This window comes from Natator depressus, chromosome 14 (assembly GCF_965152275.1).
Source record: "Natator depressus isolate rNatDep1 chromosome 14, rNatDep2.hap1, whole genome shotgun sequence".
NCBI lineage: Eukaryota > Metazoa > Chordata > Testudines > Cheloniidae > Natator > Natator depressus.
Genome location: NC_134247.1, coordinates 43,856,744 through 43,877,998, shown reverse-complemented (window position 1 = coordinate 43,877,998; position 21,255 = coordinate 43,856,744). Strand labels below are relative to the sequence as shown.

At 48.8% G+C, this 21,255-nt stretch overlaps 1 protein-coding gene across 1 annotated transcript; it reads right to left on the bottom strand.

Annotated features, from left to right (window-relative positions):
- Positions 1–1,023: 1,023 nt before the first annotated feature.
- LOC141998029 (C-type lectin domain family 2 member E-like) lies at positions 1,024–20,609 on the bottom strand. Its single transcript, XM_074970673.1, has 6 exons — positions 20,408–20,609; positions 11,258–11,678; positions 8,068–8,202; positions 5,596–5,783; positions 3,465–3,568; positions 1,024–2,502 (listed from the first exon to the last, which is right to left on the bottom strand). Exons 2-6 carry the CDS (start codon positions 11,391–11,393, stop codon positions 2,343–2,345), a joined length of 723 nt encoding a protein of 240 aa, XP_074826774.1. The 5' UTR covers positions 11,394–11,678; positions 20,408–20,609; the 3' UTR covers positions 1,024–2,342.
- Positions 20,610–21,255: the final 646 nt, after the last annotated feature.

Below are 21,255 nucleotides of genomic sequence, written 5' to 3'. Positions count from 1 at the left end.
GCATGTATTGTTCATAAAAATAAATTCCCACTTTCATCACAGGGGGCTCAGGGAGTGGATGGGGGAGGAAAAAGGGTAGGGAGAGACCTTAGTGGCATGGAGAGTCAAGGAAGGCTCAGGGAGGGGGGTAGAGAAAGGAGGGAATCTTGACTGGAAGTGGGACTGGCTTTACCTGGGCCCTGGTGCCTGACTCAATTCCCTCCCTGTGGTTAAGGGACCCCACAGCCCTCTTCCTCAGGGCTGTGCTGCAATTCAAGCAGGCTTCCCCAGGCTCCATGCTAAGTTCCTATTCCAGGAATCCTCTTTCAACGCATGACTCCCTTGCAATTCTCCCCTCACCCTCTTCCAGTCAGTTACCCTAACAGCTGGGTGTTATCATGTTAAGGAGGTAGCTAAGCTAGTCTTCTGCTTCTCTGAAACCTCTTCCCTTAAAGAGCCATGTCATGGAGCAGGATTTGCTAGACTCATTCCACCTCAGCCCCTCTTGGTTTGGCACCCTTAACACTGGATTGCCATCCCCACATCCCCTCTCAGGCCTTAAGAACTGTGCGACAGACTCTTGCCTCTATCATACCCATGGTGGATTGATTTAAATCACTTTGATTTTAAATTAACTATTTTAATCATGATTCAAATCAGCAGTCAGGGACCCTTGATTTAAATCATCAATTTTAATTGTTTTGTATTTGTACTTTTTTATTTTGCTAAAGAAAGGTTAATTCGTTGGTTGATAACCATTAGTTCAAATGAGCATGTCTTTAAATACAGCCTGTACACTAAATTGGGTGCTTCTTTTTGCTAACCAGGGGGCTACACCATACCTATACACATTTATTTGAGCAATTACAGATTACAAATTACTGTACATTTATTCAGATTAATTTTTACTTTTTTTATAACTAGATGAATCTTTTACTTGTGATTTATGTCAAGCTCTATTTGGATGGAAATTCGATTAAAAGTGCACAAAACCCAGCATTTTAATGTTTTATTTAATAAAACTAACTTACATGTGTTGGATACATTTTAAAAAAGTTTATCAAAACATTGTTTGCATTTAAAGCCGATTTATTAAACAAAGGCAGTAGTAGCTGCAGTTAGTGAATTAAACTGATTATTTCTGTCACCATGTACTTCAGGATTTAGAACTGGTAGATCTTGTCCACGTTTGGCCAGCTAGGAGGGCAGGGCAGCACTTGGAGCTACAGAAGATCAGGGAGAATCAGCAACGAGATCCTTGAAGGAAGCTATAGGACAGTGATACTCAGACCCTCGGGGGTTCAGGAGCCAAATTAGGGATCAGCATTACCCAAATGAGCCAGTCGTGTGAATTCATTTTCATTTACTATTTTATTTATATATATACACACACAATTCTCACAGCAAAATGACTGACCCAAGTATTATTTTATCAACTACAATTGGCTAATAACATAGTAAAATCATCTGGATTGGTTAATAACTTAGCTTAGTTAATATTTAAATCACAGTGTTTTAATATCAAGAGCTTCAGGAGACACATTAAAGAGCAACACTGCTGTAGGATGTTGATTCAGGAAAGGCTGAAGACGGGGGAGTGGCAGCAAGGTTTACCCGCTGATGTCTCCATGCTGGAGCCAGAGAGAGCTGAGGGTCAGGGGAACAGTGGTAGGGCCTATCTGCTGGCCTGCTAGAGATGAAAGGTAACAGAAAAGGGGAAGTGCTGGATATATCTCAGGTGAGGATGAACTCCGGGGGGAGAGGCTGCTGGGAAGAGTGGGTTTGCACTCCAGCTGGGGTGGCTGACATGGCAGAAGGCCAGGAGAAGACCAAAGAAGAGCCTTGGTGTGGTGAAAGACATTGATGGCCCAGATGTCATGGGATTTTAAGGACTATATGAACCGGGGGTGATAAATGGATTATGTTTTGGAACCTTGTTGTTGTGGAGTATTTGCACAAGGTTTTCATAATAAACTGATCCCAGGGATGGGATGGGTCTGATCAGGGTGGATATGCTATGACTTTAAAAATCAAAATTGGATTTTTTTTCAGATTTTTTTAATTTAAATTAGAACAAACATATTTTTTTACACATAAACCTGTGTTGAAGCCTAAACATGTCTCTTACAATAATGTAAGTTACTTATAAACTTAATCCTAAACGGGACACATTTGCTGCCAAGTTTTAATGAAGGTCAAACCACTGAACTGCTGGAAATCATGAGCTAAGCACCTGCAAGTTTGCTGAAGTGCTAAACCAGCTTTTGAAGGACAGTCGCCTCTTCTGCGGGTGTAGAGAGAATATTTTCTTCTTTTCAGTTTATTCAACAAGTTCAGTTCAGTGAATTTTCCAAGCCAAGTTCCTAAGAGTCTGAAAGTTTTAACTCCACAGCATATTTCTTCCACATCGTATAGGGATCGGGTTTGCTGCAGATCCAGCGTCTCCATGTGCTGCACCGCGAGCTGCCGAACCAGTCCTCATCCATCAGAAAAGCACAGTCGCCCCCTCCTCTTATCGGAAACCTGCAACAGAGACACCAGGAGTGGGAGTCAGGGAGGGATGGGGCATTGCCCATCAGTCACAGACAGGGCTGCACCTAGAGGCATCGGCCCCATTTCAGACTCCTCCCTAGCAGATGTAGGCAACAAGTAGTGGCTATTGCAGGGCAGGGAGAGGAGGAAGAGGGTGGGGCTGAAAGAAGAGAACTGGGGCTTCCAGAGAAGTCTTTATGCTGGTAGATATTTGGCAAGACTTGCCCACTACTCAGCTTTGCCTGACTCTCTCACCTAGTCCCAACTTTCTCTTCAGTCCCATTCAGCCCAGAGGGGAGAGATTCCACAGGACTCTCACATGGCAGCGAGCAGCAGCAGCTCTCTGCGGAGAAGAGTTTGATACGATCCTCCCCAGGCAGTTGTGGGACTGTCAGAGAGGCTGCGAGCCTGTTTCAAACCCCATGGGCTGTCAGGACAGACTGTTAGTACTGAAATGAGATTTCTCCCTACAACCTTCCCAAAGAGAGAAGCTCAAATTACCCCAATAGTGAAGGACCCTGTTCATCTCCACACACCACTCCTGAGATCGGGATCAGGGAGTCTAACTTCCACCCGGACAGCCCAATGGGGAAGGGGGAGCTCTGGTTAGTGTCTCCTCCAGCAACCTCCCTTGTGCCCAGAACTGCGGTGCATTGTAAACTATGTGGGGCAGGGACCATCTTTCTGTTCTGTGATTGTACAGTGCCTAGCACAACAGGGCCCCGGTCTAGGGGTGCTACGTTACTACAAATTACAAACAATGACAACACTGCAGGGGGGACTCAAATGCTGCTGGAATATTGGTTTTAGTCCATGAAAACCAAATACTAATAAGAACCCAGACACATTCCCACACCCCCAAACAACCTTGGTTAAATATATTCATCTTTTGGCAGCATGCCAGGCACCCGTGACCTAACACAGAGAATGTTACTGGAGGGAAAGGGACTCACCGCTGGTCGAATTCGGTGCCATTGGACCATCTCCAGGGCTGGCCTGGCTCCCTCTGGAGGCCAATCCAACGGTCGAGGAAACCCTTATAGCGTAGCAGGAAATCCTGAAAAATAAAACAAGCCAGATGATGTTTAGACCCCTGGCTGTGGTGCTCACCTGCCCCTGTGGCTCTGTGTGGCCCCCAGTCAGAAGTTCTGGTTGGGCCACCTGTAGTTTGCCAGCTGAGAGCCCAGCCCCGATGACACAGCCCAGCCCGTGCCACAGGGAGGTTGAGAACAAGTCACAGTTTAACGAGCCAGCTGTGGGTCACAAAGACAGGACTGTGCAACAGCAACAGTCCTCCCCTCCCCTGGCCCCACTCTATGTTTGGAAGGGGTCAGAGCTGGCAAGGGAAGGGCCATCAGGAGGGCAGCTGGCAGCTCCCTCCTCTGACAGCAGCTTCAGCCAGTGAACCGATCACTGGCTGAGAATCCCAGTTTGTTGGACATCCCATCAGACTGGGACCTGCTCAGCTGGGAGCCTGGGGACACGTGCAGGAGCTGGGGGTGTGTGTGTGCTCAGAGGCCATATTTACCCCCATCTATCTCCATCCCCACGTCCATGTTTACATGGACAGACCTGCCCCTGCCCTTCTACAGTCTGGGCAACTTTGGCTTTGCTGGCACCTCTGCCCTCCTTGCAAGGCTCCTTCCCAGCAGCTTTGCACTTAACGCCCCCCGCCCACCCCAACGGGACAGGCAGGAACTGCTCTGAAGAAGGGAAGAGCTCACTCCCTGCACAGCCCAAGAGGGCTTCCCCTGGCACCCATGGGGTCATTGGTGGTAGTGAGCGGGAGAGGCAGGTTCTTCTTCGAGTGCTTGCTCATGTCAATTCCAAGTAGGTGTGTGTGCACAGTTGTCAGAAGGTTTTTCCCCTAGCGGTAGCCGTCGGGTCGGCTGTGGAGCCCCATGGAATCGTGCCCTCATGGCGGTGTATATAGGTCCCTGCCGACCCGCCACCTCTTCAGCTCCTTCTTACCACCAGTGACAGTCGTTGGAGCAGCTCTTCTCTTGCTATGGCAATCGATTCCCCTAGTAGCCTTTTTTTGTTGTACCTGTAAATAGTTGAAAACTTAGCTTTTTACATGGAAAGGACGAAGCCATTTTGAAAGTCGACACTGCTCTTCGTTGCAACTGCTGAGCAGATGAGGCGGCTCCCCGGTGTGGTCCCAAAGGATCTCGACATGGATCACGGCTGGCAGCAGGGCGTGCTACCACCCAGCAAAGATACCTGCCCCAGCACTAACAGCTCACAGGCTTCCTCGGCAGCGTTCCCGGCGAAGGTCCCCATTCAGGACATCTGCAGGGCAGTGACGACGTGGTCATCGATCCACACCTGTACTTCGCACTACGCCATTACTCAGCTGGCTAGAGACAACGCAGCGTTCGGCAGGGCAGAGCTGCCATCTGCGACTCGGTGAACTCCGACCCCTCCTCTTAGGAGATGCTTGGGAGTCCCCGACTTGGAGTCGACATGAGCAAGCACTCGAAGAAGAAAAAATGGTTACCTACCTTTCGTAACTGTTGTTCTTCGAGATGTTGCTCACGTTCATTCCAAGACCCACCCACCTACCCCTCTGTCGGAGTATCCGGCAAGAAGGAACTGAGGAGGCGGTGGGTCGGAAGGGACCTTTATACACTGCCATGAAGCCGCAACTCCAGGGGGCTCGACCCGACGGGTACCACGAGGGGAAAAACCTTCCGACGATTGTGCACGCAGCGCGCACACTTACTTGGAATTGACATGAGCAACACATCTGGAAGAACAACAGTTACAAAGGGTAGGGAACTGTTTTTTCTCAACAGGCAGCCCGCTGGCCAGGAGCTGACCAAGCCAGCCCAGCACTACAGAGGGGGATCCTCCCATCTGGGGCTCTGGGAAAGAGGAGGGGGGCTGGGAGTGAGCAATCCCGTGATCCCTGACTGCAAACCCAGCTCTAGCCAGGGCTGGGATTCCGCTGCCAGAAATACTCTCAGGTTTCCTAGCGTGAGAGGCAATGGGTCAATTTCTGGACCTCTGGGGCTTAGCCCAGCCCGATTCCAGCCCTGCCAAGCCCAGTCTGTTGGGATAAAGCATCTGCTGCTCTCTCACCTTTTCCTGCTCACTGTCGATCCCAGCCAGGGAGGCGTTGAGTGCAGAGCACTGGCTCTGGCTGTAGGTCCAGTTCCCTTCAGTCTCGGAGAAATAATAGCATTTCCCTCGGTACCCGATCCAGCCATCCGGGCAGCAGGGCACCGCAGGGGGGCCTGGAGCAGCCAGAGGTGGTTTGGATTTTTCCACTGAAAGTGAGATAAGTAACACAGAGTCAGAGACTCTGTTCCCCTCAGCCTGATTCTGTATCTGAGTGAATGAGGGAAGAGAATCCCTTCAGATCCAAGCTTAAACCCCTGGTAGCTGTACCAAGGGAGGAACGAGACTATCTGGAACAAGAAATGGACGACCGCCTCCCCCCACATCTTCTTTAGTGGTTCGGTTTCTGGGGGTCACAATCACGGAAAGTGCAGCTGGCAAGCAACCCAGAGCAGAGTGCGGTAACACCGGAGTCACCATGAAGGCATGGAGCAGGCAGGTAGGGGTAGGGTGACCATATTTCCCTATACTCAATACAGGACACCTGGTAAAATGACTCGTATTCAAGCGAGTTCAATGGCTATCCATCAGAACTATGCAGTACAATCGTTTAAATTAACATCAAGTTGACTGAGCCCCTGTTAAAAAGAAATACTGTGTAGTTGGATTATTTTTCTTTACCTTCTTATCTTTAAGACTTTAGGGTTCAGATGGGGGAGGGGTGACACACAGGCTGGAAATCGCTCCCCCACCCCACACACACTCTAGAGCTTAGCTGATGGGGGAGAGGCTTCCCCGTGCCAGCGCTGTGCGGGGCTTTGGCACATGCAGGGCTCGGCCCCTCCTGGCCAGCACCCTGGGCCAGAGGGTCCTGGGCTTTCCCGGGCTGCCGGCCCAGCCAGAGGCAGTGGGGGAAGGAAGGAGCCTGCCGGCCAGGCTGTTGGTGAACTGAGCGCTCTGACCAGGGGCTGGTTTTCTGCACAACGCTGGGAGAGGGACGGGCCTTGCCGGGGGAGGGGGGTATGGGGGAGCAGCAGGGCTAGGGGAGGGTGAAGGGGCAAAGCAGGAAGAGGGGGAGCATGTAAAGGGCCGATGGGTGGGCAGCAGAGGTGACATGTAACTTAACTGGACACCGCACTCATCAGCCACCGCAGCTCGCAGCCAGCGCTGGCTGGCTGGAAACTGGACGGAGGGGGGTGGGGGGAGAGAGAAGCAAGACCCTGCTGGCTGAGAGCCAGCATGCAGCAGGGGCTGTGCTGATGGACCAGCAAGGGGAGCTGACAGCCTCGTGCTCTGCATCTTCACCCCACCACCTCTCCCATCATTGGCCACTCCCCCGCACCCCCCACTCACCGCTGGTGGGCGGGCAGCTGGCAAGTAGGGATCTGGCCAGCAGAAAGACCTGCCAGTACTGATGGGAAGGAGACAGAAAATATGGTACATTTTGCCCATTTTTAAGAAAAAGTCAGGACACCTGCAGGAGGGCTTAAATACGGGACTGTCCCTTTAAACACAGGCGTCTGGTCACCCTAGGTAGGGGGAACATTACCTGATGGTCGGCACAGACCAATATTGACACCAGAGTTCAATATAATTACATGGGATGCTGGGTCTGCTAATTCAGGGATATCCTGCTACCCTAGCTGGCTGGCTACCCTTCCCAGGCTCTTTGCTTTAGAGATGCCTTGAGATGAAGATGGGATTCGACGCACAACAGGGAACAAACCCAGGTGCTTCTTGGAGCAGCTAGTCTTGGAACCCACAAGAGGAGAGGGAATTCTTGATTTAGTCCTAAGTGGCGCAGAGGATCTGGTCCTAGAGGCGAATATAGCTGAACTGCTCGGCAATAGCACCCGGAACTGTATAAACAGCAGCCCTCAAACGGCACCGACTGGGCCAGTTAGTGTCTCTGGGGGACCTTCACTGCCGATTTCCTTCATTTGTGGGTTGAACCTCTCAGCCTCAAGGGCAGTTTTGATACTGAATGATAAGGCCTGAGTCAGTGACACAGGAGCACCCACCGGCCCTGAAGAGGGGGATGCAGAAAGGCCAGCCCGATAACGGCAGAGCGGCATGCTGCACACGGGATGTGCTGCTTAGCAATGGTGAGATGGCAGGTATAAAAGTCAACCATAAGGTCTGTCAATAATGTGCCCTTTTAGCGCTGCTGATCCTCCTGTTCCATGTGCACTTTATCCTGGACGTGCAATCTATGTATGGGGAAGTGGGAAGCTCTGAGGTGTAGGAAGATTTAGCACCTTGAAAACGCCCCCACTTGATATCTCTGGGCATCGGTTTCCCCATCCAAAAAACAGAGATAACAAGCTCTCTGTGCCTCACAGAAGTCCAGATACTAAGGTGATGGGGGCTGCATAAGCCTTTAGACAAACTCCTTTCTCACCTGACTGCCGAAGCCAAAGGGGACAGGGAGGAGAGATTATGTGGCTGCGACAGCTCCAGGGGGAGCAGAGACTGCCTGGGACATGCACTTACCTCTTAAAAGTTCTGCTAGAGTGGCGATAGCGATGATGGTGATCAACAAAAAAACTATAACTGCAGCTAGGATGACAGCTGGGACTAGGACTTGATGGGAAGCACATTTCCTGAGTGTGTGGTTAGAGCCAGGGCCTGAAAGAGACAAAGCCATGAGTGCTTCTGGGGAACAGACTCATTAACAGTACCAGTGTCTGAACTGCTGGGGAGCAAATCTCTATTGTGATTCCCAGGGTGCTGCCCTTCCCACTCTGGGTACAGACATTAACTACAGGCCCCCGTCAGAGGGCTAAACCCAATGATAAACTCGCCCCGTCCCAAATGACCCCACACTCGCCCAACCAGCATGTGGTTAAATGGCTCCTACCAGAACGAGAGAATGGCCTAATACTTATTTAATCTCTCCCACTGCTCTTCCCACAGACTCTCACAAAGCTGCTATCCAGACTGGCTCTTGGCTTACAGTTGCCCAGAGAGGTGAGGGAGGGGAACATGTCTCACGCTCACCTTTACTCTGCCCCATGCTCAGACTTTGCCCTCTACCTGAAGGAATCAGCCTTCCCCCCCCACACCCAGCTACTGAGCCTGCCAACTCCAGCTGCACCCACCCCGACCCCACAGCCTGAGACTGGACACTCAACTCCTTCCCCACCCCTTAAGGGAAGCTCATGCAAAGTCTAGCTGGTGTCAGTGGTGTATGATTGAAATGTGACCATTGATATCACTGATATTGCCATTGTTAGATAATTGCAGCAAACCTCGTACAACATATGTCATGTCAGGTGTCAATGGAAAAGTTATGACTTGCTGAGTATGATTACCCTGTGCATGAACATATACCATCTTTGTATCTAAAGTTATGAATATTGACTTATGTACAAATATTTCAAATGGGTTTGCTCCTGGAGAAACACCTACAAGGTAGTTTATTTACACCCAGTCTGATCAACACATTGTGAATAAGCTATTCAAGTTGGTGGCCCATTAAAGAAAACTTAACTTTTCCATTGCGTCATAGAAGCAGCTTGTCTCCCACCGGTGAGCCTTCCTGGGGACATTTTAGACAGAATTTGGGCAATGGCTGCTCCTGTGAGTCAGCAGAGCATGCATGAGCATGTGACTTGCTCATGTGACCCTGGACTCCATCTTGTGCCTCTACTTTTCCACAAACTGTGCTGGGGGCTTTGTTTTGGGACAGTGAAATTCCATCCACATGGGAGAAGATATAAAAGACCTTGGAAATATCTCCATTTTGTCTTCATTTCCTGCTTCATTTCTCTGGTCTGGATTTCTAACAAGGAAGCTCTAAACAGGGACTGATGACCCCCAACCTGTTTAGGTAATTTCCAGAGAGACTTTTGCAAACTTGCAGTTCGTTTCATCACCGCTACAAACCTGATCCAAGAACTTTGCAATAAGCGTATGCGTTCAATTTCGTTAACCACTTTATCTCTCTCCTTCTTTTCTCTTATAAATAAAACCTTTAGATATTAGATACTAAAGAATTGGCAACAGCGTGATTATTGGGTAAGATCTGAGCTATCTATTGACTTGGGTATGTGAATGATCTTCTGAGATCAGAAGAACCCTTTGTTTGATGAAATTGGTTTTAAATAACCACGCATCATTACGTTTGGTGTTTTGGGTGGTAATATAAGAACTGGAATGACTAAGAAACTGCTTTTCTGACTTCTTGTTAGCCAGTGTGGTGAGACATTGATATATCTAATGGTAGACTAACCACCAGTCTGGGGTGTGTCTGCCCTATTTCTCGGCAGTTTGTCCTGAATTTGGTATTCTCGGTTGTGACCCACTGAAGCACGGTGACACCCCTCCCTTAAGGGAAGCTCATGCAAAGTCTACGCGGTGTCAATGCTGTCTGAAGGCACCCTCAGCACAGACTGCAGCCACTGAGTCTGAGAAACAAGGGATTCGGTTTTTCTGTTTGCTGCTACAATATAACCAGGTTCACACAATTCACCAAAAATGCTACCGGGAACCCCTGGGATGAGCAGTGCTGGGGCAAACCCACTGGATTTTCTAAGGCTCCTTCTCCAGCTTTCTCGAGTTCAGAGGTCCCCAAAGAATGGGGCAAGCCCCGCTAGAGGGGTGCAGAGGAACATTCAGGGTGGCACAGTGGGGGCTCAGGCCACCCAGCCCTGCTCTGCTGCTGCCCCTGCCCCCAGCCTCGGCCCCTCACCCGGCCCCACCCCCAGCTGCAGCCCTGGCTATGGCTCTGCTCCCGGCCCCGGTCCCAGCCCCACCCCAAGCCTCAACCCCTGGCTGTAGCTCCACTCCCAATCGCTCCCCCAGCTCTGCCCCCAGATTCGGGCCCCAACCGTGTGCTGAGCGTCTGAAGCAACCCCCAGACTCCCCACACTAAGGACTGATTTCTCTGGGCCCTGCTCCAGGGTTTAAACAACAGGGCGCCCCATCTCCTCTGGGACTCTCAGGAATTCCCAATTCTCCTTTTCTTCAAGAAGCGAGTTTCCTTTGAAATCTTTGTTTAACTTACATTCCCAGTTTGTCCTGATGGTAGTAACCATGAAACACCTGGACAGAGACCTCGGGGCAAGGAATCTAGGCAGCTGTCATGGGAGAGGAGACCTCTGAGTGCTAGGCACGCTGGGAGGTTCAGCTTCCTCCTACACAGCCACCTTTGCAGATTCCCTTCCCCGGAGCAGTCAGGGCCACCTTTCTGCAAGCATGCCCGCAGCACTGGCAGAGAAAGGCGAATGCACTGGCGTGGCATACGCCCACAACATGAGTTATCTGCTGTCCCCAGACACCTGCTTGTTACTCACATAGATGCGGGGCCCTGGGTACATGCACACAGCTGAGTCTGCCTATTGCTCTCCTGTTTCAAAGCCTGGCCTTTGGATAAAGAGAGAGAAATAGAAGGGAAGGGGGAAAATGAATGGACACCTGGGCCAGCATTTCAGACAGGTGAACATCTCTCCCGCTTCAAAATTGTCTCTGAATCCACTACCAGGCCTCTTGGGTCCACCCAGGAACACAAAGTACCAGCAGCAGGGGCGAGCTGGGTCCCTGGGCCATAGGAGCCCTTTGGGGTGATCAGCTTCCTGCTGGTCATGCACACGGGAGGTCGGACAATTGCAGCTGCCACTGAAAATGCAACCATCTCGTTCTCTCTGCCCATCCAAGCCCCTTGCAGGGAGGCTCCAATTACCTCTCTCCACACCTCCACTGCAGTTAACGCGCTCCTCGGTCTCTCCTCTCTCTTGGAGTCCCTGTGGTGCATGCTGGGCTCCGAGCAGCTCATTCTCACTGGCTGCAGCTCTCTGCGATTCAGGATCCATATACATTCAGTCACGCACCAGTTTAGTTTAAAGGCATGATGCTCAGCCAGTGAAAGCATGTGTGTGTTCCCATTTTAACCAGACTGATTACTATTTAGCTCCAAGTCCTCTAGGAAGAGGTTTAAGCTAAACTGAAACAAGAGTGTCCACACACATTCTTGCACTAGTTCAACTGAAACGGTTCAAGTGTGGGTACACGTGGCAAAAGCAAAGTCAGTTCCGAACAGCAGCAGATTCTCAGCTCTGCCTCCACTTTCTTTGGTAGTTTTTCTGGACGAGCGGGAATCCATGCTGTAAAAGATTCATAGACTCTGAGACCAGAAGGGACCATTATGATCTGTACAACACAGGCCATAGAACATCCACAAATAATTCGTAGGGCGGATCTTTTAGAAAAACATCCACTCTTGGTTTTAAAATTGTCAGTGGGTGCTAGGATAATCAAATCCCATCCCCTCAGCCCAAAGTGCTAGAGAGATTAGTCAGACCTGTAGCTACACCCACCACTGATATACAGCCACCTCTGGGTGGGGCTGGGGGGAAGGCAGGACCCCCTTCTGCAGGTGTGTGAGAGTGGGAAATGGCAGAAGGTGAGAGCCCCTGACACTCCCAGAGGCCAGGTAATGAGGGACAGTGTAAAAGCCAGAACATGTTGGAATAGCCCCGGGACGGCATTTTAATATATAATTATTGTAAAAAAAGAGTAGATACTATTACAGACAGTTAGGAACAATATTTTGGAAATAAGAACAGACTAATAACACACTTATTAAAGTGCTCGGGCCCAGAACCTTGTTTTACCACCACAAAGGACCCGGAAGAGTCAGTTCTGAAGTGGCTTGGGCACAAAATGTACAAATATAGCACATTACTTCCAGGACAATATTTTAGCAACGAAAACTAATTAGTACCACACTGTCATTAACCTGTTCTGGCCCAAACCCCTTTATAACAACAAGAACATGGAACAGATGGTTTCAAAGTAATCCAGGGGAACCAAGTTACACATCCAGTGCATGACCTCAAGGACAATATTTTAACAATGAGAATCAAGCAGTAGCAGACTGTCATTAACTCTTTCCAGCGCCAAACCATTTTTTAACAGTAAGAAGTGCCAGGAACAGCTGTTTCTGAAGTGGTCCAGGGGTTGAAATTTAGAAATATAGCACATTATCTCAAGGACAATATTTTAGCAATGAAAACCAATTAGTAGCACATGGTCATTAACCCATTTCAGCCCCAAAACATTTTTTTAACATAGATAAGGACCAGAAGCAGACAGTTCTGCAGTGGCCCAGGGGTTGATATATATATATATAATACATTACCTTGAGGAAAATATTTTAGGAATGAGAACTGATTAGTAGCACACTGTCATTAAGCCGTTCCAGACCAGAACCAATTTTTTAAAACCAATTAGGACCTGCAACACTCCATTCCAAAGTGTTACACTGGACCAAAAGGACACACATAATACAGCCAACTGAGAATAATGCTATAGTACACAAATCCTCTTCCAAAACCATCTTTAAATGCCCATTCCAGGCAATAAATACCTTTATGAGTAGATCCAGCTGAAAAAAAAACAAAACGAACCAACCTTTCATTACCCATTTAATTCATGTATTATTGATCCAAAATATCCAGAACAGCATATTCACAAAGTGAAGGGAGAACAAAAAATAATGTGTAGGCCAATATAAACAGAGCCATGTTAAAGCAATGAACTAGACATCAAAACCCAGTCGAAATCAACTTTTAATACTGTACCACCTTCTGTGCAATAAAACGTTAGATATTAACTATTATTATTTGTGGGAGTCTAAACCTATTTCTGCTTTTGCGGTTGTAATTCTTGTTTTTGTTGGTAGTAGCAGGAGTAGTCATTTATACAGCATTTCCATACAGTGTAGATCTGGAATACTTCTCTGGTAGAACCATTTCAAATATTTGGTTGTTTTGTTTTTCAATGTAACAATCTAAATTGTAGGCCTAATCAAAGGCGCTGACTTTTCCCAGGACTGGAGTCCTCCGTCAGAGTTGAGCTTCTAGTTCTGACGACTGTCAGCAGATCAGACCGAGAGCCCTATGGACTATGGTCCTTGACAGCCACACAGTGGCTAGGTGGTTCCTCAGTGATCCTCCATGCTTCTGTGCATGTTATAGTGGATTAGGGGAAGTCTATGGGATAAAGGTGTTCAGGAGAGCTGGCAGTTTCTCAAGGAGTCAATATTAAAGGCACAGCTGCAAACTACCCTAGGAAGAGGAGTGAAAGGCCAATATGGCTCTTTAATGACCTGAAAATTAACAAGGAATCCTACAAAAAGTGGAAACGTGGGTAGATTGCTAAGGAGAAGTACAAAAGAATAGCACAAGCATGTCGGGACAAAACCCGAAAGGCTAAGGCTAGATCTACACTACCATTTATTGTGGTATAACCTATGTCCCATCAGCATAGAGCAGCTTCAGCTGACACACTGTAGAATCATAGAATATCAGGGTTGGAAGGGACCTCAGGAGGTCATCTAGTCCAACCCCCCAACTGTAAGTCCAACTGTAGCGCTTCTAGTGTAGACAAACTCATAGGCACAAAATGACTTACACCTGGCAAGGGACATAATGGGCAATAAATACATCAGGAGCAAGAGAAAGTCCTCACACTCATCAACAGGAATTTCAGAGCAGAGAACACGTGGTTTTGGGCAGAATAATGCATAACTTTAAACTGCCTCCATAACTAACATGCGTATTAAATTGTCCCATTGTTTGAGATTCTAGCCTGCAAAAGGGGGCAGATGTGAAGCGGGGCCAGGCAGAACCTTCAGAATAGCTGCCAGAATAAACCAGTATATCAAACCTAGAGCAGTCGCTGGAAGGTTTTCAGCATACATTTTATTTCAAATTGAATTTCATAATTGTTGGATTAGGACCAGGACTGCAACATCATGCAGCATGCAAAATGCCTTCACTATCCAAACATTATAAAACATTCACTGGACACATAATATTCTTTAAATGGGGAAAGACAGAGATAGAGAAGATTTGGAAACACAGCTAGCTGTCTCCTTAAGCAAAAAGGAGACTTAAATAAACACGGGAACTACAATCAATGTGAACAACACGAAACATTTATTACTAGAAAAAAAGCGTCCTTCAGCAAAGACACATCATTCAGGCAGAAGCTCTGTCTGCAGCTCATCCTTTTGTGTAGATAATAGAGGGGTTTTCCAAACACTGAATGGTCAGTGCCACAGCAGTACATAGAGCAGTGGTCCCCAAACTTTTCACATCATGCCCCCTGTTACCCCCGTCCACACACACACACACACCCTGAAGCTGGGGCTGGGAGCAGGGTCATGGCTTGGTTGGGGGGGACATGGGTAAGGGGGTGGTGAAGCTGGGGCCGCAGCTAGGAGCGCGTCTGGGGCCAGGAGAGGGGCCATGGTGGGGGGCCAAGGCTGGGGGTGGGGCTGCTAGCGGGGCTGGGATAGGGCTGGGATCGGAGTTGCAGCTGGGGGCTGAGGCTGGGGGAAGGGCTGGGGGCAGAGCAGGACTCAGTGGCACTCCCTCCCCGCCCTCCGTGGGTGCTGGCCCCGGCTCTGCCATGCCCCCCGGGGGAGGCGCACCCTGCAGTTTGGCGACCATTGGCTTAGAGAAACAGAAGCACCTTTCCTCATGCTCCAGAGTAATGTGGAAGGAAATGAAGATGTTATGAGGGTTAATACATGCACACAAAATATGTACACTATCTGTCTCCATACTTGCATGACTCCACGTCATTAGTAATTGGATACGGGGGGGGGGGGGAGTTTTCCCCTTCTTAATTTTGAAACTCCCCAGGAAATATGTTTCTCAGTATTTCTGACTTCACTATTAAAATATGCTGCAGGCTGAAACCTGGCACAGACACACATAGCCCAGGAGTAAATTTAATTTTACATTAAGATGTTTAAAAGCTATATTATTAAAGTGGTTGGAGACATTAATTTGGATGCTTTAGGTGATTCCTCTGTTGACTAAAACAATGAAAAAGTTCACCACTCTTTGGGACCATGACATTTTGCAGGATCTTAACTCTCTGGGTGAGTTATGCCCTCTTGGTATGAAAATAATATCCAGCTGTTTGTGTCAGTAACGTGAATCCAGCACAGAGCAGCTCCTTTTCATAGAATTGTTTGCCAAGGATTGGGAGTGGGGGAACCATACCAATCAGAATCCCTCTTGTTCTCGCAATTTAGGTGAGATTCAGTTGGAGGATTATTTAATAACTCCATAGCCCACTTCTGAGTGTACGTACGCTGAACTAAACACTCTCCAAAATTCATCTTTGAACTCAATATAGTTTGTACATGTTTTTTGCTGGTAACAATGTTACTGAAGCCCAGATGTAATTTGGCAGGCTCCACTGTGCATAAAATCTTGGATTCTTAACAGCCATTTAGCACAAATAGCCGTTTCACTGCTGTTAATGTATAGTTAGGCCCCTTCGTTTTCAGTTTAAACTGATTTTTACCGAAAAAATCTCAGGTTTTACAAAAAGTATTCTTAGTTTTTTCCGATTTTCACCCTACTTTTGTATAATTCAAATATATAAAAAAAAACTTCTTTTATTAGGAAAATACAATCCATGCATGAGATATGTGTATTACAATAGTACATTAGTCTGTGTGTATATGCAAAGCGGCCCACTGAAGTAAGCCTACGTATTAGTCTACAAGATACACACAATAGACAAACAGGCACGCATGCAAGCTCTGAAGTTTGTGCGCATCTGAACATACGAATCTCACGCCTACCACGTACACGTTTCAAACTGTTGGCAGATAACAGTTTAAAGATCTGACACACTAAAATGGGAAGAAAATGAAAATCTGCATCAGAATACAGTTCAGAACACAAGGAAGTATTCAAAAGTTTTTTAAAAAAAAAAAAACAGGAGAAAAGGATGAAGTTGAGTGTAAGCATTGCAAGTGGTGTGACCCAATTATTAAATGTAAATATTTATGGGCTAATAGTTCTAAGTCTACATCAGTAAACTGTTTGTTCAAATGAAAAATTTTACATGCGGATTAGAGATAAATTGTTTTAAACTCAGAGGTGGTCATGTTCTGAGTTCTGTTTTAGTTCTGCACCAAACTACATTGAATTCCATTCATCAAAGCATTAATTTGCTGAATATTTTTCCCCTGTCCTTCCGTCCACCAAAATAAACCCCAATATTTATCCCAAAAAATTATTAATAGATTTTTCCACTAATTTTCAGTCCTATTTTTGTTGTTGTAGTAACAGACACCGATATATTCCTGGGAAAAAATGAAATAAAATAAAAAATGAAAAAGAAGGGCCCTATGTATAGTTAAGAATATTATGCCCTGAACGAGGATCACAGGCCTGTTTCAGCAGCCTTTTCTCAGGCAAAAGGCCTGATGATTTCAATCCCTGGGTCAGATTCTGCTTGCAGCTGCAGCAGGTGTAAGCATTGTGGATGGAGTTACTCCGGATTTCCATCAGTGTAACTGGCAGCACAAAGACTGAACTCAGGATGTGGTTAGCCTGAGGCTGGAAGAAGAGCCCAATCATCAGACGGGGCCAGATTCTGATTTTAGTCACACTGATGTAAACCTGGAGTAGTTGCATGGACACCAGTGAATGAGATCAAAATCAGGTTGAAAAATCTATAATGGCGCCAGCTCGGACGTATCAGGTCTGCAGGGGAATGAGATGACATGTGACTGCTTATGCATTTGTTGTTGCTATTGTTGTCAGTACATGTAGCTGAATGTGGATGTGTTTGTGTGTGGAAGTAACTATCCCTTACTGTATGCACATAGCTCCAAAAATGAGCATGCCCATACACACAGATGCAACTACACAGCTTCAGTTAAGGATGTTTCTGTTTCCACTAATAACGGTTGCAGCTGGGTTTCAATCATTATCATTTAAAACCAAATCATAGAATATCAGGGTTGGAAGGTGTCACGGAGTGTGGGGGAGTCCAGGCCCTGCACCCCTCTTCCTGGGATTCACTGAGACTCTCAGCCAGCCAGTAAAACAGAAGGTTTATTGGACACCAGGAACACAGTCTAAAACAGAGCTTGTGGGTTCAACCAGGACCCCTCAGTCAAGTCCTTCTGGGGGAGCAGGGAGCTTAGACCCCAGCCCTGGGGTTCCCTGAGTTCCTCCACCCAGCACCAAACTGAAACTAACCCACCCCCCCACCCCCAGCAGGCTCTCTCCTGCAGCCTCTGTCCACATTCCCGGGCAGAGGTGTTATCTCCCCCTCCCCGCTCAGATTACAGGCTCTCAGGTCTCCCATCCCCAGGGCACATTCCCAGGTCATCACTCCCCACTCCCTGCTGCATCACAGAAGGGAACTCAGGAGGTCATCTAGTCCAACCCCCTGCTCAAAGCAGGACCAACCCCAACTAAATCATCCCAGCCAGGGCTCTGTCAAGCCTGACCTTAAAAACCTCTAAGGAAGGAGATTCCACCACCTCCCTAGGTAATCCATTCCAGTGTTTCACCACCCTCCTAGTGAAATAGTTTTTCCTAATATCCAACCTAAACCTCCCCCACTGCAACATGTTGCAATCATGTTGACATTTCACATGTTTTGTCCATCAGCACAACAAGCATTTAAATCAACTGGGATTGTTGCAAAGCTTCCCTTATCCCTGTGCTACCATTTAGATTTGTTGTGTTAACTACTTTTCTAGCGGATAAAACATGTTCATTTTGAAAAAAATATTGTTTTGCAAATAGTCTGCCAAGTGGACTGTATTCAAGACTTATGATTCAGAAAGTCCTCTAATATCAAAGGTATTTGATCATATTTGAAAAATAGCTGCCGAGTATGCAGAGTAGCTGTTTTTCATATTCTCTGTATTTTGTACCACTGGTCAGAGATAAGCAACAAAGCATTAAGGGGTGAAGTTCAGCCAGGTGAGTGTGTGTTTGGGGTGGGGGGAAATTCAAAACCCTCTGCACCATTTACATGCACCCCATAGTGGGGCTGGGGCTGCTCAGGGAAATGAGGCAGTATAAAAGGCTGCAGTGGGAGTACGGGTTCATGATTTACACAGTCCATTTTGGTCACCCGTGCCACTTCAGAACCGTGTGTTGAGAGTCCTTTTTGGCATTAAAACATGGTAGGTGGCCAGAACAGGTTAATACAATTATGCTACCACTTGCTTCTCATTGCTAAACTATTGTCCTGAAGGTAACACGCTGTAGGTGTAAATATCATCCCCGGGATCTCTTCGGTTCTGGATCCAGGTCCTTTTTGGTGTTTAAAAAAAAAAAAAAGGTTCTGGGCCAGAATGGGTTAATGACAGTGTGCTAGTAATGGGTTCTGACTGCTAAAATGTTGTCCTCAGGGTAACGTGCCACGTGTATAAATTTCGTTCCCTTGGCCACTGTGTTTCTGGTTTTACGCCGTCCCAGGAAATGCTGGTATTGGAGATGGAGACATACACACAACATAGCTAGCCACCGCTCAACGCTGGCAAGATGCTCCCCCCCTAAGAAGCAGGAAACTGCCGTCCCAACCCCACTGGTGCAGAGCCCCAGGCACTGCCCCGACAGTGACTGAGAGGCAGACCTCATAAGGGGGCGAGAAAGGCTCTGCCCTCCCAGTGACCGGGGAGGTGGGCAGTGACAGAAGGAAGCCCTGCAGGAGGCAACAAGCTTTGGGGGTGCTGCCCTCACAGTGCCTGGGGGCAGCAGAGTGGGGGCTCGCATGTGTCACCTGACTGCAGTTCCCCACCCCACCCCTCTCTGCTTCTTCTGCAGCTCCTGGGAGAGGAGTTAGGGGATCCTGTCTGGGCCCAGGCTCCCCCCACCCCAAGCAGCAGCAGTGTCTCTTACTGGGGGTGCATGATCAGTAGCCTCCTGGGCTAGCGACAGCAGCGAGAGACCTGAAACCGCCCTGAGCATAAATTTGATTTGTCTAATTCCTTCCGACAGCTGCCCAGCACTTCAGAAATCCCGCCCCGTCTCTGGTCTCTTCCTCCCCAAATTCCTCTGACATTTTATCACCCAGTTGGCATCCAGCCCGCAGGGTTTGTGTCCAGCTGCTGCTTCCCCTCCACAACCGGCTCCTTCCTTTCAACCCCCTCACATCCAACCCCACCAGCTTCCCCTCTACACCCAGCCCCGTCCATTGATCTATCCGTCTGCCTTAGGGTTTTATCTGGCTGACGGACACCAATATCTAGGCGCTTCCTACATAAAATCAATTGCAATAGCCAAGTCAGCAGTAGACTCTCTGGCTCTTCTCCCTTTATGGGGTCAGATCTCTGCTTGGGGGGGTCGGGTAGTCCCCCCCCCAGTATGATCGGGCCCCCCTGCTGCTGCCAGCTGGAGTACTTAATGGCCCCCGCAATCAGGTGCCCAGCCAGGGTCCAGCCCCGCATCCCTGAGCGTCTTCTGCATTGGGGCCAGCCCTGCGGGTACTTTCCAGTTCCTCACTCCCAGCCCTCTTGATTGATCACTTCTGCCGGCCCCAAGGGGTGTTTAGACCTCCCCGGCAATCACTTGATGCCTGAGTGTGCTCTGATTGGCTGCAGTCAGAGCAGGAGTCAAGATTAGCTCTTGCGTTTCTCCCCCCCCCCCCCCAAAGTCAACAAAGTGACGTGTCCTTTCCCTTTTCTGCACCCCAGGCCCCCCAGCCATGCCCCCCCACGCAACCCAAACTCAGCACAGGAGGGGGGGCTCTGCCCTGGCAGGGACTGTGGGGCAGGGAGGGGGAGAGACCCAGCAGAGGGGCAGGAAGGGGGGGGCTCTGCCTTGGCAGGAACTGGGGGAGACCCACCGAGGGGGCAGAGACTGGGGGACAGTGGGAAGGGGTGGCCCCCACAGGGAGGGGGTCTCTGCCCTGGCAGTGCGGGGGGGGGGCGCAGAGAGAAGGGAGAGCCCGCGGGGGGGGGGAACAGCCCCGCAGGGGCCAAGTCGTGCAGTTGGTGGGGAAGAATTGGGGGCACCCTGCCCGAGTGCCACCATAAGCGGCAGTGGAAACTTACCAGCCTCGGTGGGTCCCTGTGGCCAGAGCCAAGTCCCAGGAAGCAGCAAAAACAACTCCGGAAACAAACAGATCTGCGCTGAGGAGCTCTGACCGCAGACTGCGCAGCTCACAGGAGAGAAACTGAAACAAGAAACGAAAAACTCAACTCGGCCAGAAAACACTGACAAGAAGTTTGTGGAAGAGTTTCGAGGCAATGGGGCCTGATAACCTGAGCCTTGATCTCAGCTGGGGCAGGGACTGTCTCTCCCTGTGTGTCTGTGCAGCGCCCGGCACACCGGGGCCCTGATCTTAGGTGGGGCAGGGACTCTCACTGTGTCTCTGTGCAGCGCCGGGCACAACGGGCCCCTCATCTTGACTGCAGGGAAGGGTGTGGCTCTGTGTGCTGTCTGCCATAAGAGGAAAGGGGAGGGCATCTTGGCTGGTGGGCAGGGAGGGAGGTCTAGGTGCTATTGTAATATGAATAAGAAATAATTTATGGGTAACTCCCCGAGTGCGGCTCCCTCAGGGCAATGAAATCATTGCATTTCAGAGGGTGCTTTTGGGGCATATTTCCCATTTAACCCTTGCCATGCTGCTGCATTGGGAGAGACAACTGGGTCTTGTAGATAAAATTCTGTCAGTTGCCAGCATTGCCACCTCCCAACCTCTTGTGCCAGCCACCATGGGGCCGTTTCTTGTCACTGAGCACATTTCAGCACTTTTGTTCACCTCCCCTTTCTTACTCCAGAGTTCATTTCTAATGTGGTTTGGTTGGTTGGTTTTATATGCATCCGTCACAGTCTAGCACATTAATAAACCTGATATTTCCCCGGCCTTTTTATTTAAACTGCTCCTTAGGGAGCATCC

Bases quoted from the DNA above. Each gene is read 5' to 3' on its own strand.
- LOC141998029 (XM_074970673.1), bottom strand. From the start codon at position 11,393: ATGTATATGGATCCTGAATCGCAGAGAGCTGCAGCCAGTGAGAATGAG. The intron at 5,784-8,067 runs GTAAGTGCATGT...TCTCACTTTCAG, and splicing joins TCTAGCAGAACTTTTAAGAG to TGGAAAAATCCAAACCACCT. The intron at 2,503-3,464 runs GTGAGTCCCTTT...TCTCTGTTGCAG, and splicing joins GGCACCGAATTCGACCAGCG to GTTTCCGATAAGAGGAGGGG.